This window comes from Phacochoerus africanus, chromosome 13 (assembly GCF_016906955.1).
Source record: "Phacochoerus africanus isolate WHEZ1 chromosome 13, ROS_Pafr_v1, whole genome shotgun sequence".
NCBI lineage: Eukaryota > Metazoa > Chordata > Mammalia > Artiodactyla > Suidae > Phacochoerus > Phacochoerus africanus.
In genome coordinates, this window is record NC_062556.1 from 13331241 (window position 1) to 13356430 (window position 25190).

Consider the following 25190-nt stretch of genomic DNA (forward strand, 5'->3'; position numbering starts at 1 on the left):
CTATTAAAAGGAATGAATTGGAGGATGGGCGGTCCAGGCTGGGCCAGAGCCTCTGCCTCATGGGGGAGGGGGTGGGGGCCCTTGAGTGAGGCTGTGTGCCCAGCCCGGTGGCCTACAATAGCTTGGCTGAGGCTGAGGCAGGGCCAGGTCATGGCTGCAGCCAGAGACCCAGGTGTTGGTAGCACCAGAGATGCCCCCTCAAGGTTTCCCCCGACACCACCCCCAGCTTGTCCGTCGCGCCTCCCCCTTGCCTCCCTCAGCAGCTCCACCATCCTACTTGACAGACACTTTCCCTCAGACTCTTACCCCCTCTTTTGCAGAGCCCCTCAAAGAACTCTATGTCTCCGCACCTCCTGCCCCCCAGAGGCCAGTCAAGCCCCTCGCCTCTCCAGCCACCGGATCCAGCACCTCCTCAGTGGATCCCTCCCTCCCCCACCACACACCCTCCCCCCACTGTCGCTGACCGCCACCGCCCAGTCCAGAAGGGACTGCCAGCACCAGTGAGGCGGGAGGCAGCGAGTGAGCAGTGGCGGTGGGGGCTGAGGCAGCAGGAGGGAGAAAGTGAAGCGGAGCCTGGCGCACACTCACATGCTCGCCCCCGCACAGCTCGCTCACCCGCTCAGCTACTGCCTCTGCTGCTGGTGTAAAAAAGAAGGAGGAACCTAGTGGAGCCAAAGCTAAGTGCAGAAGCATCCTATTCTCAGGAGTTGAGATTAAAATGATGCAATAGGAGGACTGGAGCTCAACTTCACTCCTGAAAACAACAAAATTCACAACTAAAGGCTGAGCAATCTTCAACCAAATGCACTGGAAACCATAAAAAAGATATCATACTCCAGAAGACAAAGAGGAGGCCACAAGAGGTAGGAGGGGCGATTATGCAATATAAACAACCCCATACCTCCCGGTGGGAATACCCACAGACTGGAAACTAAGTGGTTCACAGAGACTCACCTACAGGAGTGAGAATTCTGAGCCACACATCAAACTCCCACGTGTAGGGATCTGGCAATGGGAGAAAGAGCCCCTGGAGCAACTGGCATCGATGGCTAGTGGGGCTTGTGCACAGGAGCTCCACAGGACTGGGGCAAATGGAGACCCCATTCCTAAAATGCACACACAGACCTTTATGTGCACTGGGTCCCAGGGCAAAGCAAAGTCTCCATAGGAATCTGGGTCAAACCTGACTGCAGTTCTTAGAGGACATCCTGGGAAAACAGGGGTGAATGTGGCTTCTTGTGGAGGAAAGGCATTGGAGGCAAAGCTCTCAGGAATAGTCATCAGCATGCCTTTCTCTGGAGGTGGCCATTTTGGGAAAATCTGACCCCACCAGTCAGTCAGCTGCTGAGAAGCCCCAGGGCAAACAACAATCCAGGTGGGATCACAGCCCTGCCCCTCAGTAAACAGGCTGCCTAAAGACCCCTCAGGCACACAGCTACCTCTAATCCCATCCAGAGACTAAGCCCCACCCACCAGAGGGATTGGAATCAGCTCCACCTACCAGGGGGCAGGCATCAGCCCCTCCCATCAGGAAGCCTACAGCAAGCCCCCATACAGACTTCAGCCACAAGGGGGGCAGACACCAGAAGTAAGAGAGGCTACAACTCCATTATCTGTAAAAAGGTCACCACACCAAAAACCTATAAAAATGAAAAGACAGCTGTAACTCAGATGAGGGAGAAAGGAAAATCCCCAGAAAATCAGCTAAGTGATGAGGATTCTCAGCCTCCAGGAAAAAGACTGTAGACTCTTGATGCTGAAGATGATGCAAGACGTTGGAAATAAACTGGAGGCAAAGAGGGATAACTTACAGGAAACACTGAGCAAAGAGATACAAGATATAAAACTGAAACAAGAAGCGATGCAGAATACAATCATGGAAATAAAAACATCCACTAGAAGCAGCTCACAGCAGAATACAGGAGGCAGAAGAAGAAATAAGTAATGTGGAGGACGGGGTAGCAGAAATTATGGATGCAGAACAGAAAAGAGAAAAAAAATTGAAAACAAATGAAGAGAGTCTCAGAGAAATCTGGAACAACGTGAAACGCACCAACATCCGTATCATAGGGGTGCAAGAAGGAGAAGAGAGAGAGAAGGGGACAGAAAACATATTCCAAGAGGTAATAGCTGAAAACTTCCCTCACATGGCAAAGGAACCACTCACTCAAATCCAGAAAGCACAACGAGTACCCTATAAAATAAACCCAAGGAGGAACACACCAAGACACACTGACCAAACTGACCAAAATCTGACCAAAATTAAAGACAAAATCAAACTGACCAAAATTAAAGACAAAATCTTGAAAGCAGCTAGGGAAAAGAAACAGATAACATACAAGGGAACCCCGATGAGGTTATCGGCAGATTTTTCAGCAGAAGCTCTGCAGGCCAGAAGGGAGTGGCATGATACACTTAGCGTGATGAAAGGAAAAAACCTCCAACCCAAGATTACTTGACCCAGCAAGGCTCTCTTTCAGATTTGAAGGAGAAATCAACAGCTTCACAGATAAGCAAAAGCTGAGAGAATTCAGCAACACTAAACCAGCCTTACCACAAATACTAAAGGAACTTCTCTAGGCAGAAAAGACAAGACAGCCACAGGAAACAAAAATTCCACAAAGGACAAGGCTCACCCATAAAGGTATGTATACAGTAAAGATACAAAATCATCCATGCGCAGTTATACCACCAAAATCAGACATCATGAGAAGAGGTGGGTACGAATGCAGGACCCTGGAGGTGAACTTGCAATTAAGAGACCAACAACTTAAAACAATCTCATATACATATAGACTCTTACATCAAAACTTCAGAATACCTGCAAACCAAAAATCTACAATTGATACACAAACAAAGAAAAATCAACTCAAATACAACATTAAAGTCAGTCATCAAACCAGAAGAGGAGAGAACAAGAGAAGAAGGGAAGGAAAAAGAGCAACAAAAACAAATCCAAAGGAACTCATAAAATGGCAATAAGAACATACATATCAGTAATTACCTTAAATGTAAATGGACTAAACGCCCCAACCAAAAGACATAGACTGGCTGAATGGATACAAAAACAAGACCCATATATATGCTGTCTTCAGGAGACCCACTTCACTTCTACGGACACATACAAGTTGAAAGTGAGAGGATGGAAGAAAATATTTCATGCAAATGGGGATCAAAAGAAAGCTGGAGGAGCCATATGCATATCAGACAAAATAGACTTCAAAATGAAGAATATGTTAAGGGACAAGGAGGTTCACTCCATAATGATCAGAGGGTCAATCCAAGAAGAAGATATAACAGTTTTAAATATCTACGCACCCAACACAGGTTCACCACAATATATAAGGCAACTGCCAACAACCTTAAAAGGACAGATCGACAATAACACAATCATAGTGGGGGACTTTAACACCCCACTTACAGCAGTGGAAGATCAACCAGACAGAAAATCAATAAGGAAACACAGGCCCTGAATGATGCATTAAACCTGATGGACTTCATAGATATTTATAGGACAGCCCATCCAAAAGCAGCAGAATACACATTCTTCTCAAGTGCACATGGGACATCCTGTAAGATTGATCACATCCTGGGCTACAAATCCAACCTCGGTACCTTTAAGAAAATTGAAATCATGTCAAGTGTCTTTTCCGACCACGACGCTATACAACTGGAAATCAACAAGAAAAAATCTGCAAAAAACACAAACATGTGGAGACTCAACAATATGCTACCAAACAACCAATGGATCACTGAAGAAATCAAAGAGGAAATTTAAAAATCCCTAGAAGCAAATGACAACAAAGATACGACACTCCCAAACCTATGGGATGCAGCAAAAGCCCTTCTAAGAGGAAAGTTTACAGCAATACAAGCCCACCTCAGGAAACAAGAAAAAGCTCAAATAAACAAGCTAACTTTACAGCCAAAGCAGCTCAAGGGAGAAGAACAGACAAGACCTAAGGTTAGTAGAAGGAAAGAAATCATAAAGATCAGAGCAGAAATCAATGAAGTAGAGACAAAGAAAGCCATAGAAAAGATCAGTGAAACGAAAAGCTGGTTCCTTGAAAAGATCAACAAAATTGATAAACCCTTAGCCAGACTTATCAAGAAAAAAAGAGACAGCAGTCACATCAATAGAATTAGAAATGAAAATGGAGAAGGAACAACAGACATCACAAATACAAAGGACCATAAGAGACTACTATATGCAACTACACACCAATAAAATGGAAAACCGAGAAGAAACGGACAAATTCTTAGAAAAGTACAATCTTCCAAGACTAAACCAAGATGAGATAGAAAAGATGAATGGACCAATCACAAGAACTGAAATTGAAACTCTGAGTAAAAAACTTCCAACAAACAAAAGTCCAGGACCAGATGGCTCCACAGGCAAATTCTATCAAACATTTAGAGAAGAGCTAACACCTCTCCTTCTGAAACTCCTTCAAAAAATTGCAGAGGAAGGGACTCTCCCAAACTCATTCTGTGAGGCCACCATCACCCTGATACCAAAACCAGACAAAGATACCACCAAAAAGGAAAACTACAGGCCAATTTCACTGATGACCATCGATGCAAAAATCCTCCACAAAATACTAGCAAACCACACCCAACAATACATTAAAAGGACTGTACAGCATGCTCACGTGGGATTTATCCCAGGGATGCATGGGTTCTTCAATACCCACAAATCCATCCGTGTGATACACCACATTAGCAAACTGAAGCATAAAAACCATATGATCCTCTCAATAGACACGGAAAAAGCCTTTGACAAAATCCAACACCCATTTCTGACAAAAACCCCTCAGAAAGTGGGCATTGCGGGAACCTACCTGAACATAATAAAGGCCATATATGACAAACCCACAGCGTACATCATTCTCAATGGCGAAAAGCTGAAAGAATTCCTGCTGCGATCAGGAACAAGACAAGGATGTTTGCTCTTGCCAGTACTCTTCGACATAGTTCTGGAAGTCCTAGCCATGGAAGTCAGAGAAGTAAAAGAAATAAAAGGACTCCAAATTGGAAAGGAAGAAGTAAAACTCTCGCTATTTGCAGGTGACATGATACTATACCTAGAGAACCCTAAAGACTCTACCAGAAAACTGTTAGAGCTCATCCACAAATTTGGCAGAGTCACAGGATACAAAACTAACACACAGAAATCAATGGCATTTCTCTACACTAACAATGAAAGAGCAGAAAGAGAAATTAGGGAAGCAATCCCGTTTACCATTGCATCCAAAAGCATAAAGTACCTAGGAGTAAACCTACCTAAAGAGGCAAAAGACCTGTACTCTGAAAACTATAAGACACTGATGAAAGACATCACAGAGGACACAAATAGATGGAAAGATATACCATGCTCCTGGATTGGAAGAGTCAATCTTATCAAAACGACTATACTACCCAAGGCAATCTGCAGATTCAATGCAACCCCTATCAAATGACCAAGGACATTTTCACAGAACTCAAACAAAATATTTTAAAGTTTGTTTGGAAGCACAAAAGACCCGGAATAGCCAAAGACATCCTGAAAAAGAAAAACGGAGCTGGAGGAATCAGGCTCCCGGACTTCAGACTATCCCACAAGGCAACAGTCATCAAAACCGTATGGTACCGGCACAAAGACAGAAATACAGATCAGTGGAACAGAGTAGACAGCCCAGAATTCAACCCACGCACCTACAGCCAACTCATCTATGCCAAAGGAGGCAAGAATACACAATGGAGAAAGGACAGCTTGTTCAGTAAGCGGTGCTGGGAAAACGGGACAGCCTCATGGAAAAGAATGAAATTAGAACACTCCCTAACACCAGACACAAAAATAAACTCCAAATGGATTAAAGACCTAGATATAAGACCAGACACTAAAACTCTTAGAGGAAAACATAGGCCAAACACTCTCTGACATAAACAACAGCAACATCTTCTCAGATCCACCTCTTAGAGTATTGACAATAAAAACAAAAATGAACAAATGGGACCTATTCAAACTGAAAAGTTTCTTCACAGTAAAGGAAACCCTAAACAAAACAAAAAGACAACACACAGGATGGGAAAAAATCTTTGCAAGTGAAGCAACAGACAAGGGATTAATCTCCCAACTTTATAAACACCTTCTGCAGCTCCATACCAAAAAAGCAAACAACCCCATCAATAAATGGGCAGAAGATCTAAACAGACAGTTCTGCAAAGAAGACATATGGGTGGCCAAAAAGCACATGAAAAGATATTCAGGAGTTCCCGTCGTGGCGCAGTGGTTAACGAATCTGACTGGGAACCATGAGGTTGCGGGTTCCGTCCCTGCCCTTGCTCAGTGGGTTAACGATCCGGCGTTGCTGTGAGCTGTGGTGTAGGTTGCAGACGCAGCTTGGATCCCGCGTTGCTGTGGCTCTGGCATAGGCCGGTGGCTACAGCTCCGATTCAACCCCTGGCCTGGGAACCTCCATATGCCGCGGGAGTGGCCCAAGAAATAGCAACAACAACAACAACAACAACAAAAAGATACTCAACATCATTCATTATTAGAGAAATGAAAATCAAAACCACTCTGAGGTACCACCTTACACCAGCCAGAATGGCCATCATCCAAATATCTACAAACAATAAGTGCTGGAGAGGGTGTGGAGAAAAAGGAACCCTAGTACACTGTTGGTGGGATTGTAAACTGGTGCAACCACTGTGGAAAACAGTATGGAGAAGCCTCAGAAAACTAAACATAGAACTACCATTTGACCCAGCAATGCCACTCCTGGGCATCTATCCGGAGAAAACCATGACTCGCAAAGACACATGTACTCTGATGTTCATTGCAGCACTCTTTTCAATAGCTAAGACATGGAAACAACCTCAATGTCCACATGGACAGAGGAGTGGATCAAGAAGAGGTGGTACATATACACAATGGACTATTACTCAGCCATTAAATGGAACGAAATACCAGCATTTTTAGCAACATGGATGGACCTAGAAATTATCACGCTATGTGAAGTCAGTCAGACTTGAGACACCAACATCCAATGCTTTCACTGACATGTGGAATCTGCAAAAAGGACAGATTGAACTTGTTTGCAGAACAGATGCTGACTCACAGACATTGAAAAACTTATGGTCTCTGAGGAGACAGTTTGGGGGGGGGTGGTGGATGTGCTTATGGGATGGAAATCCTGTGAAACTGGATTGTGATGATCATTATACAACTACAGATGTGATAAATTCATTTGAGTAATCAAAAAAAGGAATAAAGACATAGAAAGGAATGAATTTGGTAAATTGTGAGAAAGCAAAAGAGATAACATATTTTGGTTTTAAATAAGTCTTTTGATCTTGTTCCTTAGTAAAAACTTAATGATAGGCTGATAAAATGGAATTTTGAGAAGAGCTGTGCATACATCATTGTAAAATGATATTAGAAAAAAATTATACAGTTCAAAGTAACTCTTTTTTTTCTCTTTTGGGGAATAGGGTAAGTTGCCATTTTCACTTGCCATGAGAACTGATTTATGTTTCATCACTATTCACCACTTTTAGAAACAGATGAGACAATGCTTATCTTCTTAAAGACCACTGAAGATGTGAGTACCAATCAATTTTATGTGAATCTTAATACACAAATTTTCGATAAGATTATGGTATTATTTAAGAGACTTGGAAATTTGAAACTTCATACAAAATTAAGAACCTCTTAAAAAAATATATATTTATATATATCAGGGAATTTTATTACTGGGCCACAAGATGGAGGTATATGACTCTTCTTAAAACACAGATGAGCTGAAATGTGAGACAAAAAACACTTCTGGAAGGAAACAAGCCTTAACGTTCCATTACGTGTACATAAATACTAAAGCAAGCTGTAAACTAACTTTAGAATTCTCAGGATAAATATTGTATAGGAGATCATATTCCATGGTTTAAATAAATAAAAACTCTGAATTTACTGTTGAATACAGTTGATTCAGTTTTTATTGTCTTGGGTTTCTATGGTATTTTGCTAGTTTAGTCTTTAAAAAGTCAATAAAAATTAGTCAGCAGAGAGCAGTTTGAAGTTATGATTTAATTTTAAATTTCCTTAATGCAAAGCTAAAACTAAGGATGACAGAATCAAAAAATTCTAATAAGTGAAAATTACCATGATGCATTTTAGTATTAAAAAGAGCACAAACTATCTTCCCTTCAGTAGAATCTTACTGAAATATGAATTTTTAAATTGTAATGCAAATATAAAAAAGATCAAAGATCACACTTTAAAAAATAATGCCAGGTTTATTTTTCTAGAAAAAAAAAATTTAAAGCAAAGTAGTCTGGCAGAGAGAAGGAACATACAAAAAACTACTATGATAATTTTCAGAAGTTATTTAATATCTGTAGCCCAGGTTTCAGGCTAAGTTAATATAGTTAATTGTTTCAGGGAACGGATTTATTTCCACTCCTATTCAGTAATACTACAAAACAGTTTTTAGTCTTGTGAGATTTTATCAGCCAAGTGAATTTCAGTATCCTAGGAAAATGAGAATGAATGCAGTTAACCATCTTCTGAATACTGAAAACAAAAATTAATGCAATGAATTCACCATTGCTATTAATGCCTGCCTTTGTCTATGTTCTTACTTTTAAGGAGATAGTGTGATGTGGTATTAAAAATGTGAAATAAGGGGTCACACATGGGATTGAAGTTAACTAAGCCTGAAAGAGGAATTTCTCTCTGAGACTCTCTCTCTTCCATGTTTTTGGTTTTGCAAGGTAAAAATAAACTCACCTGGTCATTTTTTTTTTTTTTTTTTTGCCGCACCTGAGGTATATGTAAGTTCCCAGGCCAGGAATCAAAATCTGAGCCGCAGAGGCAACCTAAGCCACTGTTAAATTAACCCACTGAGCCGGGCCACATCGCTGCAGAACAACACTCAGTCCTTAACCCACTGTGCCACAGCAGGAACTCCCCACTGGGTGATTTTGAAGATTCGGTGAGATAGAGATTTAAGGCATCTGTCATTAATGGGGGAAGTTGGTTCCTATCCTTTTCCCATTGTTTTTCCTTTCTGATTAACATTATGAATTGACATGTTAAAATACGTTTTAAAAATATTCTTGAGTCACAAAATCTGTGCGTAGTTTGACATATATCAGGATTGCTTCTGAGGGAGTGTGAATGTACTGAGATGTAATTATTTTTCTTTGTGTGATTTGCACGTCATTTCATGCTTGGAAAGAACATTTTCTTTAGCTAGAGTTGGATGCTTTAGGCCATAGAGGTTTGGAAATAAGAAATTTGTATTTAAGCAATAGGGTGAAGGGATGGTTCTAGTAAGTATGGGCAAATATAACTCAGGTTCTGTGGGCAGTCATTTTTGTTTTATTAAGAATTCCCATCGTGGCGCAGCAGAAACGAATCCGACGAGGAACCATGAGGTTGCAGGTTCGATCCCTGGCCTCACTCAGTGGGTTAAGGATCCAGCATTGCTGTGAGCTGTGGTGTAAGTGGCAGACGTGGCTCAGATCCTGCATTGCTGTGGCTCTGGTGCAGGCTGGCAGCTACAGCTCCAATTAGACCCCTAGCCTGGGAACCTCCATATGCGGCAGGTGCAGCCCTAAAAGGACAAAAGACAAAAAAAAAAAGAAAGAATTTACCATTTTTAGAGGAATTCAAGATTCAGAGCAAAATTGGAGGGGAAGACAAAGAGATTTCCCTTATAACCCTGTCCTCACACACTCATAGCTTTCCCCATTATCAACCTCCCCCAGCAGGTGGTACATTTGTTACAACTGAAGAACCTGCACTGACACATCTTTATCACTCACAGTCCGTCGTTTCTATTATGGCCACTCTTTGTGTAGTATGTTCTCTGGGTTTTGAACAGCAAGGAGGAGGCAGTGAGAGTAACTAGAGGCCAGGGAATGCTGAGGGAGAACAGAAGCCCAAGGCCAGCAGCTAGGGTGGGGGGAGGGAGGAGGAGGCATGGAGCCTGGGGGCTTTCTGGTGGTATCTGTCAGTCACTGCTGTTCCTTGGCTTGTGCCAAGGGCTGAGTAATTCCAATCCCTAACTCCACTTTTACATGACACGCTTCCTGTATCTCAGTGTCTTCACATGATCATGTGCTGATGAGGTTTCTACTCCAGTATGACCTCATTCTAACTAATCCCATCTGCAAAGACCCTATTTCCAAATAAGTTCATATTCCAAAATGTCTGGAATTAGGAGTTCAAAATATCTTTTTCTGGAGAGCTATCATTCAACCCATAATATAGGCACTCTCTGCAATAAACATAGTGATAATTTTTGGTAATTGGTGACATGATTAAATATTATATGATAGAGCTGCCACCAACAATACCTAGCATGGTTGCAACCTTTTTGTTGGGTAAAGATCAGCTGAACTTCAAAAGGATTTACTCTTATAAGGGAAGGCCTTAAGTCTTATAATTATCACTGAAGTGACCCAGAACAGAATTGAACAATCTGTGTTTATAAGAGTATTATAATAAAGGACATTTAATTTAAAAAAAGACTTAAGTGGGTAAGAGGTGTTTAATTTCTTTTTCTTTTTTTGATCTTTTTGTCTTTTTGAGGGCTGCACCTGCAGCATATGGAGATTCCCAGGCTAGGGGTCTAATCAGAGCTGTAGCCACCAGCCTACACCAGAGCCACAGCAACACGGGATCCCAGTTGCATCTGTGACCTGCACCACAGCTCACGGCAACGCCAGATCCTTGACCCACTGAGCAAGGCCCGGGGTCGAACCCGCAACCTCATGGTTCCTAGTTGGATTCGTTAACCACTGAGCCACAATGGGAACTCCAAGGTGTTTAATTTCTTCAAGCCATTCACATGTTAACCTTTGACTGATAAAGTGATCTGCAATGACTGGGGGCTCCTCTACCTTTATTTAAAAATAATGAACTAAGTAGAATTATAACATGGTAGACCTAGGTTAGGAATAAAGACATTTTTCCATGAATGAGATCATGTTTATTTAGTGTTACTGAGAAATTTGTGGAATTGCACTTGGCAGCCTTTTCTGAAATAACTTAAGTTAGTTGTCTGTTGTGTTTAAGATAAGGAAAATGGGCCATGTGACCAACCAGGGACGTTCCTTCCTTAACCTGGTGTCTAGGAAAAATATTTTGGAAGGAGATGTGTGCTTTAAGATGACCGTTTTCTTGGTGAATTATATTGCAAGTCTGGCACAGTGTGCAGAATATTCCTTGGCAGGGCAGCTTTCAAGGCAGGTGCCCAGGGCACACCTATATGCCACAGAAGCAGACCTCTCTGTCTGCAGGTTCCTCCTGACTTGTTAGGACAAGACAATGGCAGTATTTGGATCATAGAACTAATGATAAAGGAAAAGACCGACTAGTGAGAGGCCTTCTCTGCCAGGAGCAAAGTCCTCATTTCAATAGAAGTGTTAGGTTGCTTTAGAGCAGGAAGGGCTCTGCAGCTCTGAAAGAAAGGGCTCTGGGGACTCACAGCGACATTTTCTCACTCTTTATCTCTCCTTTCTCTCGCTCCACTGTGTGGACTGTCAAGCTTCCTTCACGTAGCTGGTTCCCTGCAGTCAAATGTCACTGCTGTTTTCTCTCATTCCCACTCTGGTTTTGGTCTATCACTGATTTTTAAGCCCATGAATTATGCCTTTTATTCTCTTCTTTGCTTAGTGAGTCCCTTAAGGGAAGCAGCTTGCTGTGCTCTTTTAAAAGGAAGTGAAAAGGCAAGGGGCAGTTTCAGGATGTGGTTCCTCCATAAAGATTGCAGTTTGGTGCATTTACAGATGGATCTACATATTGTTCTCTGTACACATACTTTCTAGACATATAAAAATAAAGGATGCAAAATGCTGAAGGTTGCATTGTCAGAACAAGTATTCTGAATTTCACTCTTGAAATACCAAGAAGAAATTCATTCCTCTAGATTCCCACTTGGGAAAGACAATTTAATTAAAAGGTCCTGTAGCAGCCCTTGCAGCAGTAAATTAAGGATTGAGAAGAACCCCTGGGTGAACACGGTCATATCTGTAAGATTTGTTGGTAGCCTCCTGCAAGTCATGAAGATTAAGGAACAAGACATTTTGATAATTATCATTAAGTATGAAGTCTATTAGCATTGTTCCTTCAGTACTGATATTGGTAGGTGGTGTTAACTCACTGCTCCTCATTCCCTGCCCTGACTTAACTGAACGTATTTGTGTGGCAACTGGTCAGGCATGAGTTGACCATGGGACAGCTCTGCAGTCCCAGAGCTGAGTGATGCTAAGTGACCCTAACAGAGACCGTGCCTCCTGCTTTCACTGTATGCTCAAGAGAAAGTGGAAAATATATGTGAAAGAAAATTCACATTTTACAGCAAGACAAAAAACATTTAAACATAAAAATTCCTCTCTGCCCTCTGGCCTCCCCTTTCCCTCACCATGCATTATAAATCCACCAGACCTCCGCCATCAGCAGGAATACCTGCTCAACCATAAACAGCAATGTTTTCTTAGCATCAACAAGACAGCTCCTTAAAAGATAACATCCCTTCTTGATCTTGTAAGGTCACATGATCCGCCAGGATGGCACTCAGATCTGGATTATGTAAACTGTCAATATATGACATTTGATGAACAGCAGTTTGTGTAACTGTGCCTTGTTTTCTAACCAGTGGAACAGTTCTCAGAGCTGAGAGGCTCCTCTCAGGTTATAATCCTCAAATTTGGCTCAAATAAAATTTTCCAATTCTTTCTTAGATCGACTGATTAATTTTCCATGGACACATAAAACTCAAGAAGTTAAAACCATTTTTTTATGATTATGTTAGAAGATCTAGTATTTGGGGGTTCAGTATATTACCCATTAACTTAAGCATCCTATTTGGAAACCTGGTCTATAGCCTTAAGAATGTTTCATATTAATTAAACACTGGCAAAATATTATTGTGTTAACATCTTTTTAATGTAATTAAATGATCTAAACCTCTTGAATAACAAGTAGAAACATAGGCTTTTAGTTTTTAAAGCTGAGCTAGGGAGTTCCAGTTGTGGCTCAGTGTAACAAACCCAACCAGTATCCATGAGGATGCTGATTTGATCCCTGGCCCCACTCAGTGGGTTAGGGATCTGGTGCTGCCGTAGGTTGCAGACATGGCTCAGATCTAGTGTTGCTGTGGCTGTGGCTGTGGCTAGCAGCTGTAGCTCCAACTGGACCCCTAGCCTGGGAATTTCCATATGCTATGGGTGCAGCCTTGATAAGAAAAAGTTTTTAAAAATTTAAAAATTTAAACAATAAAAAGCTGAGCTAGATAGGTATGCTTTACAAAAAACAACAACAACAACAAAAAAAAAAACCCAGTAATTTCTAATTAAAGTTGCAAGCTGGAAATGCTTGTGAGACTGGAGATTCCTGATGATGGTAGGACACACTCAAGTTTGAGAACTTCAGTATTTTAATACTGACAAGGATATCTGCTAATAAAATATGTTAAAATTTGACAAGTAATAGAATAAAAGAAAGCTATAAAATGTTGCTTGTTTTATGATCCTTGTTTCAATAAGCTGCCTCTGGTGGGATTTTCATGATTTCATGATTTTGGTGGGATTTATCATGATTTTCATGATAGATAACAAGGCATTTCTTAATTATGGGCTTGCTTCCTACAATAAAAGTGTTGCTCAATAAAGTGTTTCTGCTTCATTTATGCTTTCTCCCATAAAGCATTCCAAATGAAAGGTTAATTTACCTGGCATTCCCAATCATCCATAAAAGGAAGTCCAACGTTAAAAAAAAAAAAAGAGTTAGTGATTTTTTCAGGGCTAGCTCTATCAGTATTACCCAGAGGCCATAAATAGCAAGATAAGATCAAAGTGATGGGCTCCCAGAGGAGACCAAACAGTAACCCTGAGAACAGTGGCTTCAGGGCTGAAGGGAGTGAGGGGCAGCTGACATTCAGGCAGCTGCTGGTGACAAGTACGTCAACCACAAGTGGGAAGGTTTAGAGAAAATACCTCCAAGAATGTAGAAACTTTACCTCCAGTTCATCTTCAATTTTCTGCTTCAAAAATGTGGCCTAAATATAAGCAAGTTGGGATGAGAGCCCACGGGAAGCCAGCCTGTTAAACAAGGGCTGTGAGAGACAGGAATCTAAGAGGCAGCTGAAAACAGTGGTGGGATCTGCAAAAGCTCTTGAGAAAAACCAGAAGATGGATACACAACATGGAAGGTAGTGTTGCAAGGTCATCAGCCTTTTCAGGGAAACCAGAGAGGGCAATGGAAAGCACTGGGAATGGGAAACAAAAGACCCAAGTGTTTTCTCAGCTCTGTCACTTGAAACACCAGGCAAGGTAAACAAGCTTTTTTTTTAAAGGAAATGGTTGAGCTAAAGGATTTCTAGGGTCCCTTTCAAATGTAATGCAATCCTCTAAGCCATGCCTTGATTATACAAAATGACTGTCATTGGTACTTCAGAGTCACCTTTTAGTTAATGGTTATGTATATATCACCTTTGCTTTTTTTGTATGCCTACACAGTGGACTATCAGTTGGCTTAACCCAATCAAAAATAAATTCTCAGTGAACGCAACTACTTTTTGCACTTTTTTCACATTTAACTCCTCCATTAATATTACAACCTTAATTTGCTTTTTGTCATATAAAAGTATATATATAGTTTACATATATATTTTACATATATATAATTTCAAATAATACATATTATTTAGTTCTAAAAGCTCAATATATAAAATTTTACTAAGAGAATGCAAACCAAAATAGGTCCTCTCGTCATGGAAACACAGTCTGGATGAAGAGTAAATGTATAGCATTGAGTTTGCCCAGAGGCTTAGCTTGGCAGAGCAGAGGCAGGGTTGAGAACAGGACAAGAACTAAGAGAGATTCCCAATATTTATTTGGTTTGTCACAAGTTCCCAAAGTTAAGAAGATCCGTTACACAAGATCAGTAAACTTTACCTAGCTACAGAAAAGGGATGAATTGAGGTCACTATTCATTGCGAATTATCTTTTCTCTGCATAGGCTTGGATCAAAATATTCAAATTCAGAGATAGAGAAATAAAAAGAAACTTGTTTTTTTGACTAGTAATGTATAGAAAAGAATGTTCTTTAACTTATACCATTTACCCCTTGAATCACTGCTTTCATAGGCAAGCCCAAGTCAGCGTTAAGCTCCCATTTGCATCTAAGAAATAATGGTAACATATTCCTAAAAATATGTCAACAGTGGGAGGATTCTGGGGGAGCAAGAGGGATAGTTAGAAACCAAATTCTTAGAGTGGTCCTCCATAATTTTGGTGGAAGCACAGATGGATCTCTTAAAATATTAGAGCAGGGCCCTATATTTTGTTACAAGTTTCATGGCATTAAAACCCAAGAATCCTTCTACTATTGCCCAAAACAAAATATTGAAGACAACTTTCTTTTTTGTGTGGCTTTCATTTGGGGGCCCAGAAATGATATTTAAATTGAAATCCTTCTATGAAAGATAGCATGGTAAGATAGTACTAACAATAGCCCTTGCAGGGACTGATTAAATGATTTTCCTATGAATATAAGAATAAGATGAGAAAAAAGGACAAGTATGTTTTGATGTGGAAGGTTGTAAGCCAGAGTGTGGCTTCTCTGAAACTTTTTCCTGTTTATTCCAAGGAAAACATTAATTATGTCCTGCATTGTTCTCATGCATAAAACTAAATGGTTATGTTAATATGTCATATAATATGATTACATTAAGATGTTCTCCCATCCCTGTCTCCCACATTAGAAATGATGCCTTCAAGATCATACTGGTTAGAGATGGGATTAAGATGACAGAATAGAAGGGCTAGAGCTCAACTTCTCTCCTAAAAACATCAAAATTCACAACTAAAGGCTGAGCAATCTTCAACTAAATGCACTGGAAGCCATAAAAAAGATATCCTACTCCAGAAGACAAAGAGGAGGCCACATCAAGAGGTAGGAGGGGTGATTATGCAATATAAACAACCCCATACGTCCTGGGTGGGAAGCCCCACAGACTGGAAACTAAGTGGTTCACAGAGACTCACCTACAGGAGTGAGAATTCTGAGCCACACATCAAACTCCCACGTGTAGGGATCTGGCAATGGGAGAAAGAGCCCCTGGAGCAACTGGCATCGATGGCTAGTGGGGCTTGTGCACAGGAGCTCCACAGGACTGGGGCAAATGGAGACCCCATTCCTAAAATGCACACACAGAACTTTATGTGCACTGGGTCCCAGGGCAAAGCAAAGTCTCCATAGGAATCTGGGTCAAACCTGACTGCAGTTATTGGAGGACATCCTGGGAAAACAGGGGTGAATGCGACTTGTTGTCGGGGAAGGACATTGGAGGCAAAGCTTTCTGGAATATTCAGCAGTGTGCCTTTCTCCGGAGGTGGCCATTTTGGGAAAATCTGGCCCCATCAGTCAGTCAGCTGCTGAGAAGCCCCAGGGCAAACAACAATCCAGGTGGGATCACAGCCCCGCCCCTCAGTAAACAGGCTGCCTAAAGACCCCTCAGCACACAGCTGCCTCTAATCCCATCCAGAGACTAAGCCCCACCCACCAGAGGGATTGGAATCAGCTCCACCTACCAGGGGGCAGGCATCAGCCCCTCCCATCAGGAAGCCTACAGCAAGCCCCCATACAGACTTCAGCCACAAGGGGGGCAGACACCAGAAGTAAGAGAGGCTACAACTCTATTATCTGTAAAAAGGTCACCACACCAAAAACCTATAAAAATGAAAAGACAGAGAGCTGTAACTCAGATGAGGGAGAAAGGAAAAACCCCAGAAAATCAGCTAAGTGATGAGGATTCTCAGCCTCCAGGAATAAGAATGTAGACTCTTGATGCTGAAGATGATGCAAGACATTGGAAATAAACTGGAGGCAAAGAGGGATAACTTACAGGAAACACTGAGCAAAGAGATACAAGATATAAAACTGAAACAAGAAGCGATGCAGAATACAATCATGGAAATAAAAACATCCACTAGAAGCAGCTCACAGCAGAATACAGGAGGCAGAAGAAGAAATAAGCAATGTGGAGGACGGGGTAGCAGAAATTATGGATGCAGAACAGAAAAGAGAAAAAAGATTGAAAAGAAATGAAGACAGTCTCAGGGAACTCTGGGACAACGTGAAACGTACCAACATCCGTATCATAGGGGTGCCAGAAGGAGAAGAGCGAGAGAAGGGGACAGAAAACATATTCCAAGGGATAACAGCTGAAAACTTCCCTCACATGGCAAAGGAACCACTCACTCAAATCCAGCAAGCACAACGAGTACCCTATAAAATAAACCCAAGGAGGAACACACCGAGACACACATTAATCAAACTGACCAAAATTAAAGACAAAATCTTGAAAGCAGCTAGGGAAAAGAAACAGATAACATACAAGGGAACCCCGATGAGGTTATCGGCAGATTTTTCAGCAGAAGCTCTGCAGGCCAGAAGGGAGTGGCATGATACACTTAGCGTGATGAAAGGAAAAACCCTCCAACCCAAGATTACTTGACCCAGCAAGGCTCTCTTTCAGATTTGAAGGAGAAATCAACAGCTTCACAGATAAGCAAAAGCTGAGAGAATTCAGCAACACTAAACCAGCCTTACCACAAATACTAAAGGAACTTCTCTAGGCAGAAAAGACAAGACAGCCACAGGAAACAAAAATTCCACAAAGGACAAGGCTCACCCATAAAGGTATATATACAGTAAAGATACAAAATCATCCATGCGCAGTTATACCACCAAAATCAGACATCATGAGAAGAGGTGGGTACAAATGCAGGACCCTGGAGGTGAACTTGCAATTAAGAGACCAACAACTTAAAACAATCTCATATACATATAGACTCTTATATCACAACTTCAGAATACCTGCAAACCAAAAATCTACAATTGATACACAAACAAAGAAAAATCAACTCAAATACAACATTAAAGTCAGTCATCAAACCAGAAGAGGAGAGAAGAAGGGAAGAAAAAAGAGCAACAAAAACAAATCCAAAGCAACTCATAAAATGGCAATAAGAACATACACATCAGTAATTACCTTAAATGTAAATGGACTAAACGCCCCAACCAAAAGACGTAGACTGGCTGAATGGATACAAAAACAAGACCCATATATATGCTGTCTTCAGGAGACCCACTTCACTTCTAGGGACACATACAAGTTGAAAGTGAGAGGATGGAAGAAAATATTTCATGCAAATGGGGATCAAAAGAAAGCTGGAGGAGCCATATGCATATCAGACAAAATAGACTTCAAAATGAAGAATATTTTAAGGGACAAGGAAGTTCACTCCATAATGATCAGAGGGTCAATCCAAGAAGAAGATATAACAGTTTTAAATATCTACGCACCCAACACAGGTTCACCACAATATATAAGGCAACTGCCAACAACCTTAAAAGGACAGATCGACAATAACACAATCATAGTGGGGGACTTTAACACCCCACTTACAGCAGTGGAAGATCAACCAGACAGAAAATCAATAAGGAAACACAGGCCCTGAATGATGCATTAAACCTGATGGACTTCATAGATATTTATAGGACATCCCATCCAAAAGCAGCAGAATACACATTCTTCTCAAGTGCACATGGGACATCCTGTAAGATTGATCACATCCTGGGCTACAAATCCAACCTCGGTACCTTTAAGAAAATTGAAATCATGTCAAGTGTCTTTTCTGACCACGACGCTATACAACTGGAAATAACAAGAAAAAATCTGCAAAAAACACAAACATGTGGAGACTCAACAACATGCTACCAAACAACCAATGGATCACTGAAGAAATCAAAGAGGAAATTTAAAAATCCCTAGAAGCAAATGACAACAAAGATACGACACTCCCAAACCTATGGGATGCAGCAAAAGCCCTTCTAAGAGGAAAGTTTACAGCAATACAAGCCCACCTCAGGAAACAAGAAAAAGCTCAAATAAACAAGCTAACTTTACAGCCAAAGCAGCTCAAGAGAGAAGAACAGACAAGACCTAAGGTTAGTAGAAGGAAAGAAATCATAAAGATCAGAGCAGAAATCAATGAAGTAGAGACAAAGAAAGCCATAGAAAAGATCAGTGAAACGAAAAGCGGGTTCTTTGAAAAGATCAACAAAATTGATAAACCCTTAGCCAGACTTATCAAGAAAAAAAGAGACAGCAGTCACATCAATAGAATTAGAAATGAAAAAGGAGAAGGAACAACGGACATCACAGAAATACAAAGGATCATAAGAGACTACTATATGCAACTACACACCAATAAAATGGAAAACCGAGAAGAAACGGACAAATTCTTAGAAAAGTACAATCTTCCAAGACTAAACCAAGATGAGATAGAAAAGATGAATGGACCAATCACAAGAACTGAAATTGAAACTGCGAGTAAAAAACTTCCAACAAACAAAAGTCCAGGACCAGATGGCTCCACAGGCAAATTCTATCAAACATTTAGAGAAGAGCTAACACCTCTCCTTCTGAAACTCTTTCAAAAAATTGCAGAGGAAGGGACTCTCCCAAACTCATTCTGTGAGGCCACCATCACCCTGATACCAAAACCAGACAAAGATACCACCAAAAAGGAAAACTACAGGCCAATTTCACTGATGACCATCGATGCAAAAATCCTCCACAAAACACTAGCAAACCACATCCAACAATACATTAAAAGGACTGTACAGCATGCTCACGTGGGATTTATCCCAGGGATGCATGGGTTCTTCAATACCCACAAATCCATCCGTGTGATACACCACATTAGCAAACTGAAGCATAAAAACCATATGATCCTCTCAATAGACACGGAAAAAGCCTTTGACAAAATCCAACACCCATTTCTGATAAAAAAAACCCTTCAGAAAGTGGGCATAGAGGGATCCTAACTCATCATAATAAAGGCCGTATATGACAAACCCACAGCGTACATCATTCTCAATGGCGAAAAGCTGAAAGAATTCCTGCTGAGATCAGGAACAAGACAAGGATGTTTGCTCTTGCCAGTACTCTTTGACATAGTTCTGGAAGTCCTAGCCACGACAATCAGAGAAGTAAAAGAAATAAAAGGACTCCAAATTGGAAAGGAAGAAGTAAAACTCTCGCTATTTGCAGGTGACATGATACTATACCTAGAGAACCCTAAAGACTCTACCAGAAAACTGTTAGAGCTCATCCACAAATTTGGCAGAGTCACAGGATACAAAACTAACACACAGAAATCAATGGCATTTCTCTACACTAACAATGAAAGAGCAGAAAGAGAAATTAGGGAAGCCATCCCGTTTACCATTGCATCCAAAAGCATAAAGTACCTAGGAGTAAACCTACCTAAAGAGGCAAAAGACCTGTACTCTGAAAACTATAAGACACTGATGAAAGACTTCACAGAGGACACAAATAGATGGAAGGATATACCATGCTCCTGGATTGGAAGAGTCAATCTTATCAAAATGACTATACTACCCAAGGCAATCTGCAGATTCAATGCAATCGCTATCAAATGACCAAGGACATTTTTCACAGAACTCAAACAAAATATTTTAAAGTTTGTTTGGAAGCACAAAAGACCCGGAATAGCCAAAGACATCCTGAAAAAGAAAAACGGAGCTGGAGGAATCAGGCTCCCGGACTTCAGACTATCCCACAAGGCAACAGTCATCAAAACCGTATGGTACCGGCACAAAGACGGAAATACAGATCAGTGGAACAGAGTAGACAGCCCAGAATTCAACCCACGCACCTACAGCCAACTCATCTATGCCAAAGGAGGCAAGAATACACAATGGAGAAAGGACAGCTTGTTCAGTAAGCGGTGCTGGGAAAACGGGACAGCCTCATGGAAAAGAATGAAATTAGAACACTCCCTAACACCAGACACAAAAATAAACTCCAAATGGATTAAAGACCTAGACATAAGACCAGACACTAAAACTCTTAGAGGAAAACATAGGCCAAACACTCTCTGACATAAACAACAGCAACATCTTCTCAGATCCACCTCTTAGAGTATTGACAATAAAAACAAAAATGAACAAATGGGACCTATTCAAACTGAAAAGTTTCTTCACAGTAAAGGAAACCCTAAACAAAACAAAAAGACAACACACAGGATGGGAAAAAATCTTTGCAAGTGAAGCAACGGACAAGGGATTAATCTCCCAACTTTATAAACACCTTCTGCAGCTCCATACCAAAAAAGCAAACAACCCCATCAATAAATGGGCAGAAGATCTAAACAGACAGTTCTGCAAAGAAGACATATGGGTGGCCAAAAAGCACATGAAAAGATATTCAGGAGTTCCCGTCGTGGCGCAGTGGTTAACGAATCTGACTAGGAACCATGAGATTGCGGGTTCGGTCCCTGCCCTTGCTCAGTGGGTTAACGATCCGGCGTTGCTGTGAGCTGTGGTGTAGGTTGCAGACGCGGCTCGGATCCCGCGTTGCTGTGGCTCTGGCATAGGCTGGTGGCTACAGCTCCGATTCAACCCCTGGCCTGGGAACCTCCATATGCCGCGGGAGCAGCCCAAGAAATGGCAACAACAACAACAACAACAACAACAACAACAACAAAAAGATACTCAACATCATTCATTATTAGAGAAATGAAAATCAAAACCACTCTGAGGTACCACCTTACACCAGCCCGAATGGCCATCATCCAAATATCTACAAACAATAAGTGCTGGAGAGGGTGTGGAGAAAAAGGAACCCTAGTACACTGTTGGTGGGATTGTAAATTGGTGCAACCACTGTGAAAAGCAGTATGGAGAAGCCTCAGAAAACTAAACATAGAACTACCATTTGACCCAGCAATGCCACTCCTGGGCATCTATCCGGAGAAAACCATGACTCGCAAAGACACATGTACTCTGATGTTCATTGCAGCACTCTTTTCAATAGCTAAGACATGGAAACAACCTCAATGTCCACATGGACAGAGGAGTGGATCAAGAAGAGGTGGTACATATACACCATGGACTATTACTCAGCCATTAAAAGGAATGAAATACCAGCATTTTTAGCAACATGGATGGACCTAGAAATTATCACGCTATGTGAAGTCAGTCAGACTTGAGACACCAACATCTAATGCTTTCACTGACATGTGGAATCTGCAAAAAGGACAGATTGAACTTGTTTGCAGAAGAGATGCTGACTCACAGACATTGAAAAACTTATGTTCTCCGGATGAGACAGTTTTGGGGGTGGTGGATGTGCTTATGAAATGGAAATCCTGTGAAATTGGATTGTGACGATCATTATACAACTACAGATGTGATAAATTCATTTGAGTAATATATAATTAATTTAAAAAAAAAAAGAAATGATGCCTTTGAGGATGGAAACCACGCAGTCTTACCTCCTCCCACCCCCAATTACTAACTCAGTTACTGGCATGCGGAACACGTACAGTAATTGATTATTAAACACAAATCACTACGTTTACTTTACAACCATATATTTTTAGGTTGAATGTATTTTTAAAGAGAGAAATCAAGCACTTGGAGTAAAATAATTTTACTTTTTCTAAGGTCAGTGCTTAAACATCTATAAATTAGTATGAGGATTGCAATATAAGGCTTTATCACAACTTGACTTCCATTTCTAAGATCAGATATATGCCCAAATTCCAAGTCCATGGAGTGATGTTTTAGAGGGAAGGATATAACTGTCTTTCCTAACCACCTCTCTGCTACACTCTCTTGCCAGTCAATTTCTCTTTTGAATCAGAAGTGTTACTGAGAGGACAGGTCAATCAATGCCACTCTCAGTGAGAAAGCCCCAAGTGATGCTAATAACAATGCCTGGTGGGAGATGAAGTTCAAGTGAGAAGTATCCCCAGTAAGGGCATAACTAGCTGTCATAAACGAAGTTAAATAAATTTAAAAATCAACTAATTTTTAAATTAAATAGCTAAGGTTACTTGGTGATATAAAGGTATGTTAGAATACTTGCAAAGCAGTTTCTCCCAGAAGGTCTAAGTGACTAATGAGTGTTCTGATAGTAGTTCCCAGAACTCACTGTGAAAGCTTTGAAAATGGAGAAATTGAATGTGAAAGAAACAACTTATCCCAGATCATTGGTTGGGTTGGAACAAAGCCTTATATCCACGCCTCCTCTGTTGGGATGGCTTGAACCCTTGCTTTCCAATAGGAAAGAAATTTCCCCAGGGAAGTAAGACCTTCCAGTGTAACAGGGGCATGGCTCTGAGCAGTCCTAATATTTTTTTAAATACACAGCTTCTTAGCATTTCATATAATGGCGGGGGGGGGGGGGGACAAAATGGTGAGCAATTGAACGTATTTTGCAAGCACTGTGCGTGAATATGGCACAGCATTTTCAAGTTCTAATGTTATTCATTTAATGGAGAATTTTTATGAAGCAGTCTATCTTTGTGCCGGGGCCTATGTTAGGGACTAAGAATATGAAATAGACGCCTTCCCTTACAACTCAGAGAGAGAAACGGACAGTGAGTAAATCATGCCACAAGTAACTCAAGGTTATAATTCTGAATCGAGCTAGAAATCAAGGGACCTTAGAGACTGTTAGCTCCCCAAGCCTTGACTCGTGGTCTAGGAGAAGCCTGAGTAAAATAACAGTGTCTGGAGTCCCCTTTGTGGTTCAGTGATTAATGGATCTGACTAGGAACCATGAGGTTGCGGGATGGATCCCTGGCCTTGCTTAGTGAGTTAAGGATCTGGCGTTGCCATGAGCTGTGGTGTGGGTCGAAGACGAGCCTTGGATCCTGCATTGCTGTGGCTGTGGCCTAGGTTAGTGGCTACAGCTCCAATTAGACCCCTAGCCTGGGAACCTCCATGTGCCACAGGAACAGCCCTAGAAAAGGCAAAAAGACAAATAAATAAATAAGTGTCCACCCTCTGTGGAGGAAATGGATTTGTGAAACCATAGTTAACCAGAGTTAACCAAGCAGTTCTTAGACACGGTAGCTGTGCAATAAATGTTCACCAAAAGCAACCAGTAAGAACGAAATGAAAAAATGCAGAAATATCCAATAAGAAATACAAACATATTCAAGCACACAATTAAAAACAAACAAAAAAAAAAACAAAACAGTAATACCAACATGCTGCATTCTTACCCCAATTGTTCCAAAGCTTTCCGGCTTTCTTCTCATCTTTTTCTTGCACAAGTGTGTCCATATCCATTTGATCAGGTACCAGAGAGACTTGGGGCTCGGGATGACATTGAAGGGAGTAGGCAAGGTACCGCCTTCTTCAAAATAACTCATCCAAAGCTTTGTTCGAGCAAATTTCCATTCTATGTCTGCATGATCCTGAACAGGAGAATGTGATAACTGCTGACAGGTTTCTTAATTAATAAGGTGAGATAAACCTCACTGTGACCCGCTTTGAGTGGCTTTTGGAACATTAATTAAATTGCTTATAAAAACGCCACTGACTCCTAGAGATAACTAAACATTGCAGGCAACGATTTACCCTGGAAAGGAGTCACAGCTCTCCTGTCCCTCTTCATTCTGCCCTCTTCCAGGAAAACAGACACCTAAAATAATTCCATGTTAAAGAGACTGCAGTGATTAGTTATGACTTGAAGATGAATCTTCATTTCCTGCACTGCAGGCTTCCATTAGCTCAGTTTCATTAGATTCTGGCCACAAATGGGGCTTTATGTCTTCACGAAGGCTTTGAAACCCTGCCTAGGTAGATGCTCCTCCTGGCGTACACTTTTGGTGTTTCCAGGAAAAATCTTAGTTGATACATCTCCACGTGAGTAAACCTCCTCCACCTTCAGGCAACACGTAAAAACTCAGAGAGAAGCTCCTCTAACAAATATACAATAGGGCCTCTGAGATGGCATTGAACTTTGCATAACCTTGGCCAAATGGTACCAGATAGGAGGATGGCTTATGGCTGCCCACAAACTTTGAGTGTTCCTCAAATTTTTTATTAATGATTCCACTTTGTTGATCTCCTGGAAAAACTCAGAAACATTTGTGGCAATTTGATATGGGGCAGGCAGTTTCCTTTTAAATTAACCACAAATCTTATTTAAGCAGAAAATCTGGGAAGTAGGAGGTGGTAGAAACCAGGCATATATACATTTTAAGAATTCCAAATAGTCCATTTTAACCCATTAATATTATTTTAAAAAAAGAACTCAGGTTTTTAGAATAGGAGAAATTAGACTCTACTTTGTTCTGGTATCCCT

General features: G+C 41.0%; 1 protein-coding gene and 1 long non-coding RNA gene across 3 annotated transcripts in view; one reads left to right on the forward strand and one right to left on the reverse strand.

Annotated features, from left to right (window-relative positions):
• Nucleotides 1-25190, forward strand: part of LOC125113494 (uncharacterized) — a 92898-nt gene that overhangs the window by 54360 nt on the left and 13348 nt on the right. Inside the window, exon 4 of one of the 2 annotated variants that reach the window (XR_007131474.1) lies at nucleotides 15756-15886. The exons of the other annotated variant lie outside the window; for it this stretch is intronic. This is a non-coding gene — a long non-coding RNA (uncharacterized LOC125113494). Of the gene's footprint in view, nucleotides 1-15755; nucleotides 15887-25190 lie in introns of those variants that run through there. 2 annotated transcript variants of the gene reach the window in all.
• Nucleotides 1-25190, reverse strand: part of TRPC4 (transient receptor potential cation channel subfamily C member 4) — a 160343-nt gene that overhangs the window by 7140 nt on the left and 128013 nt on the right. Inside the window, exon 7 of the mRNA XM_047756241.1 lies at nucleotides 24103-24297. Within this exon, the coding sequence (XP_047612197.1) occupies nucleotides 24103-24297 (195 nt within the window). The remainder of the gene's footprint in view (nucleotides 1-24102; nucleotides 24298-25190) is intronic.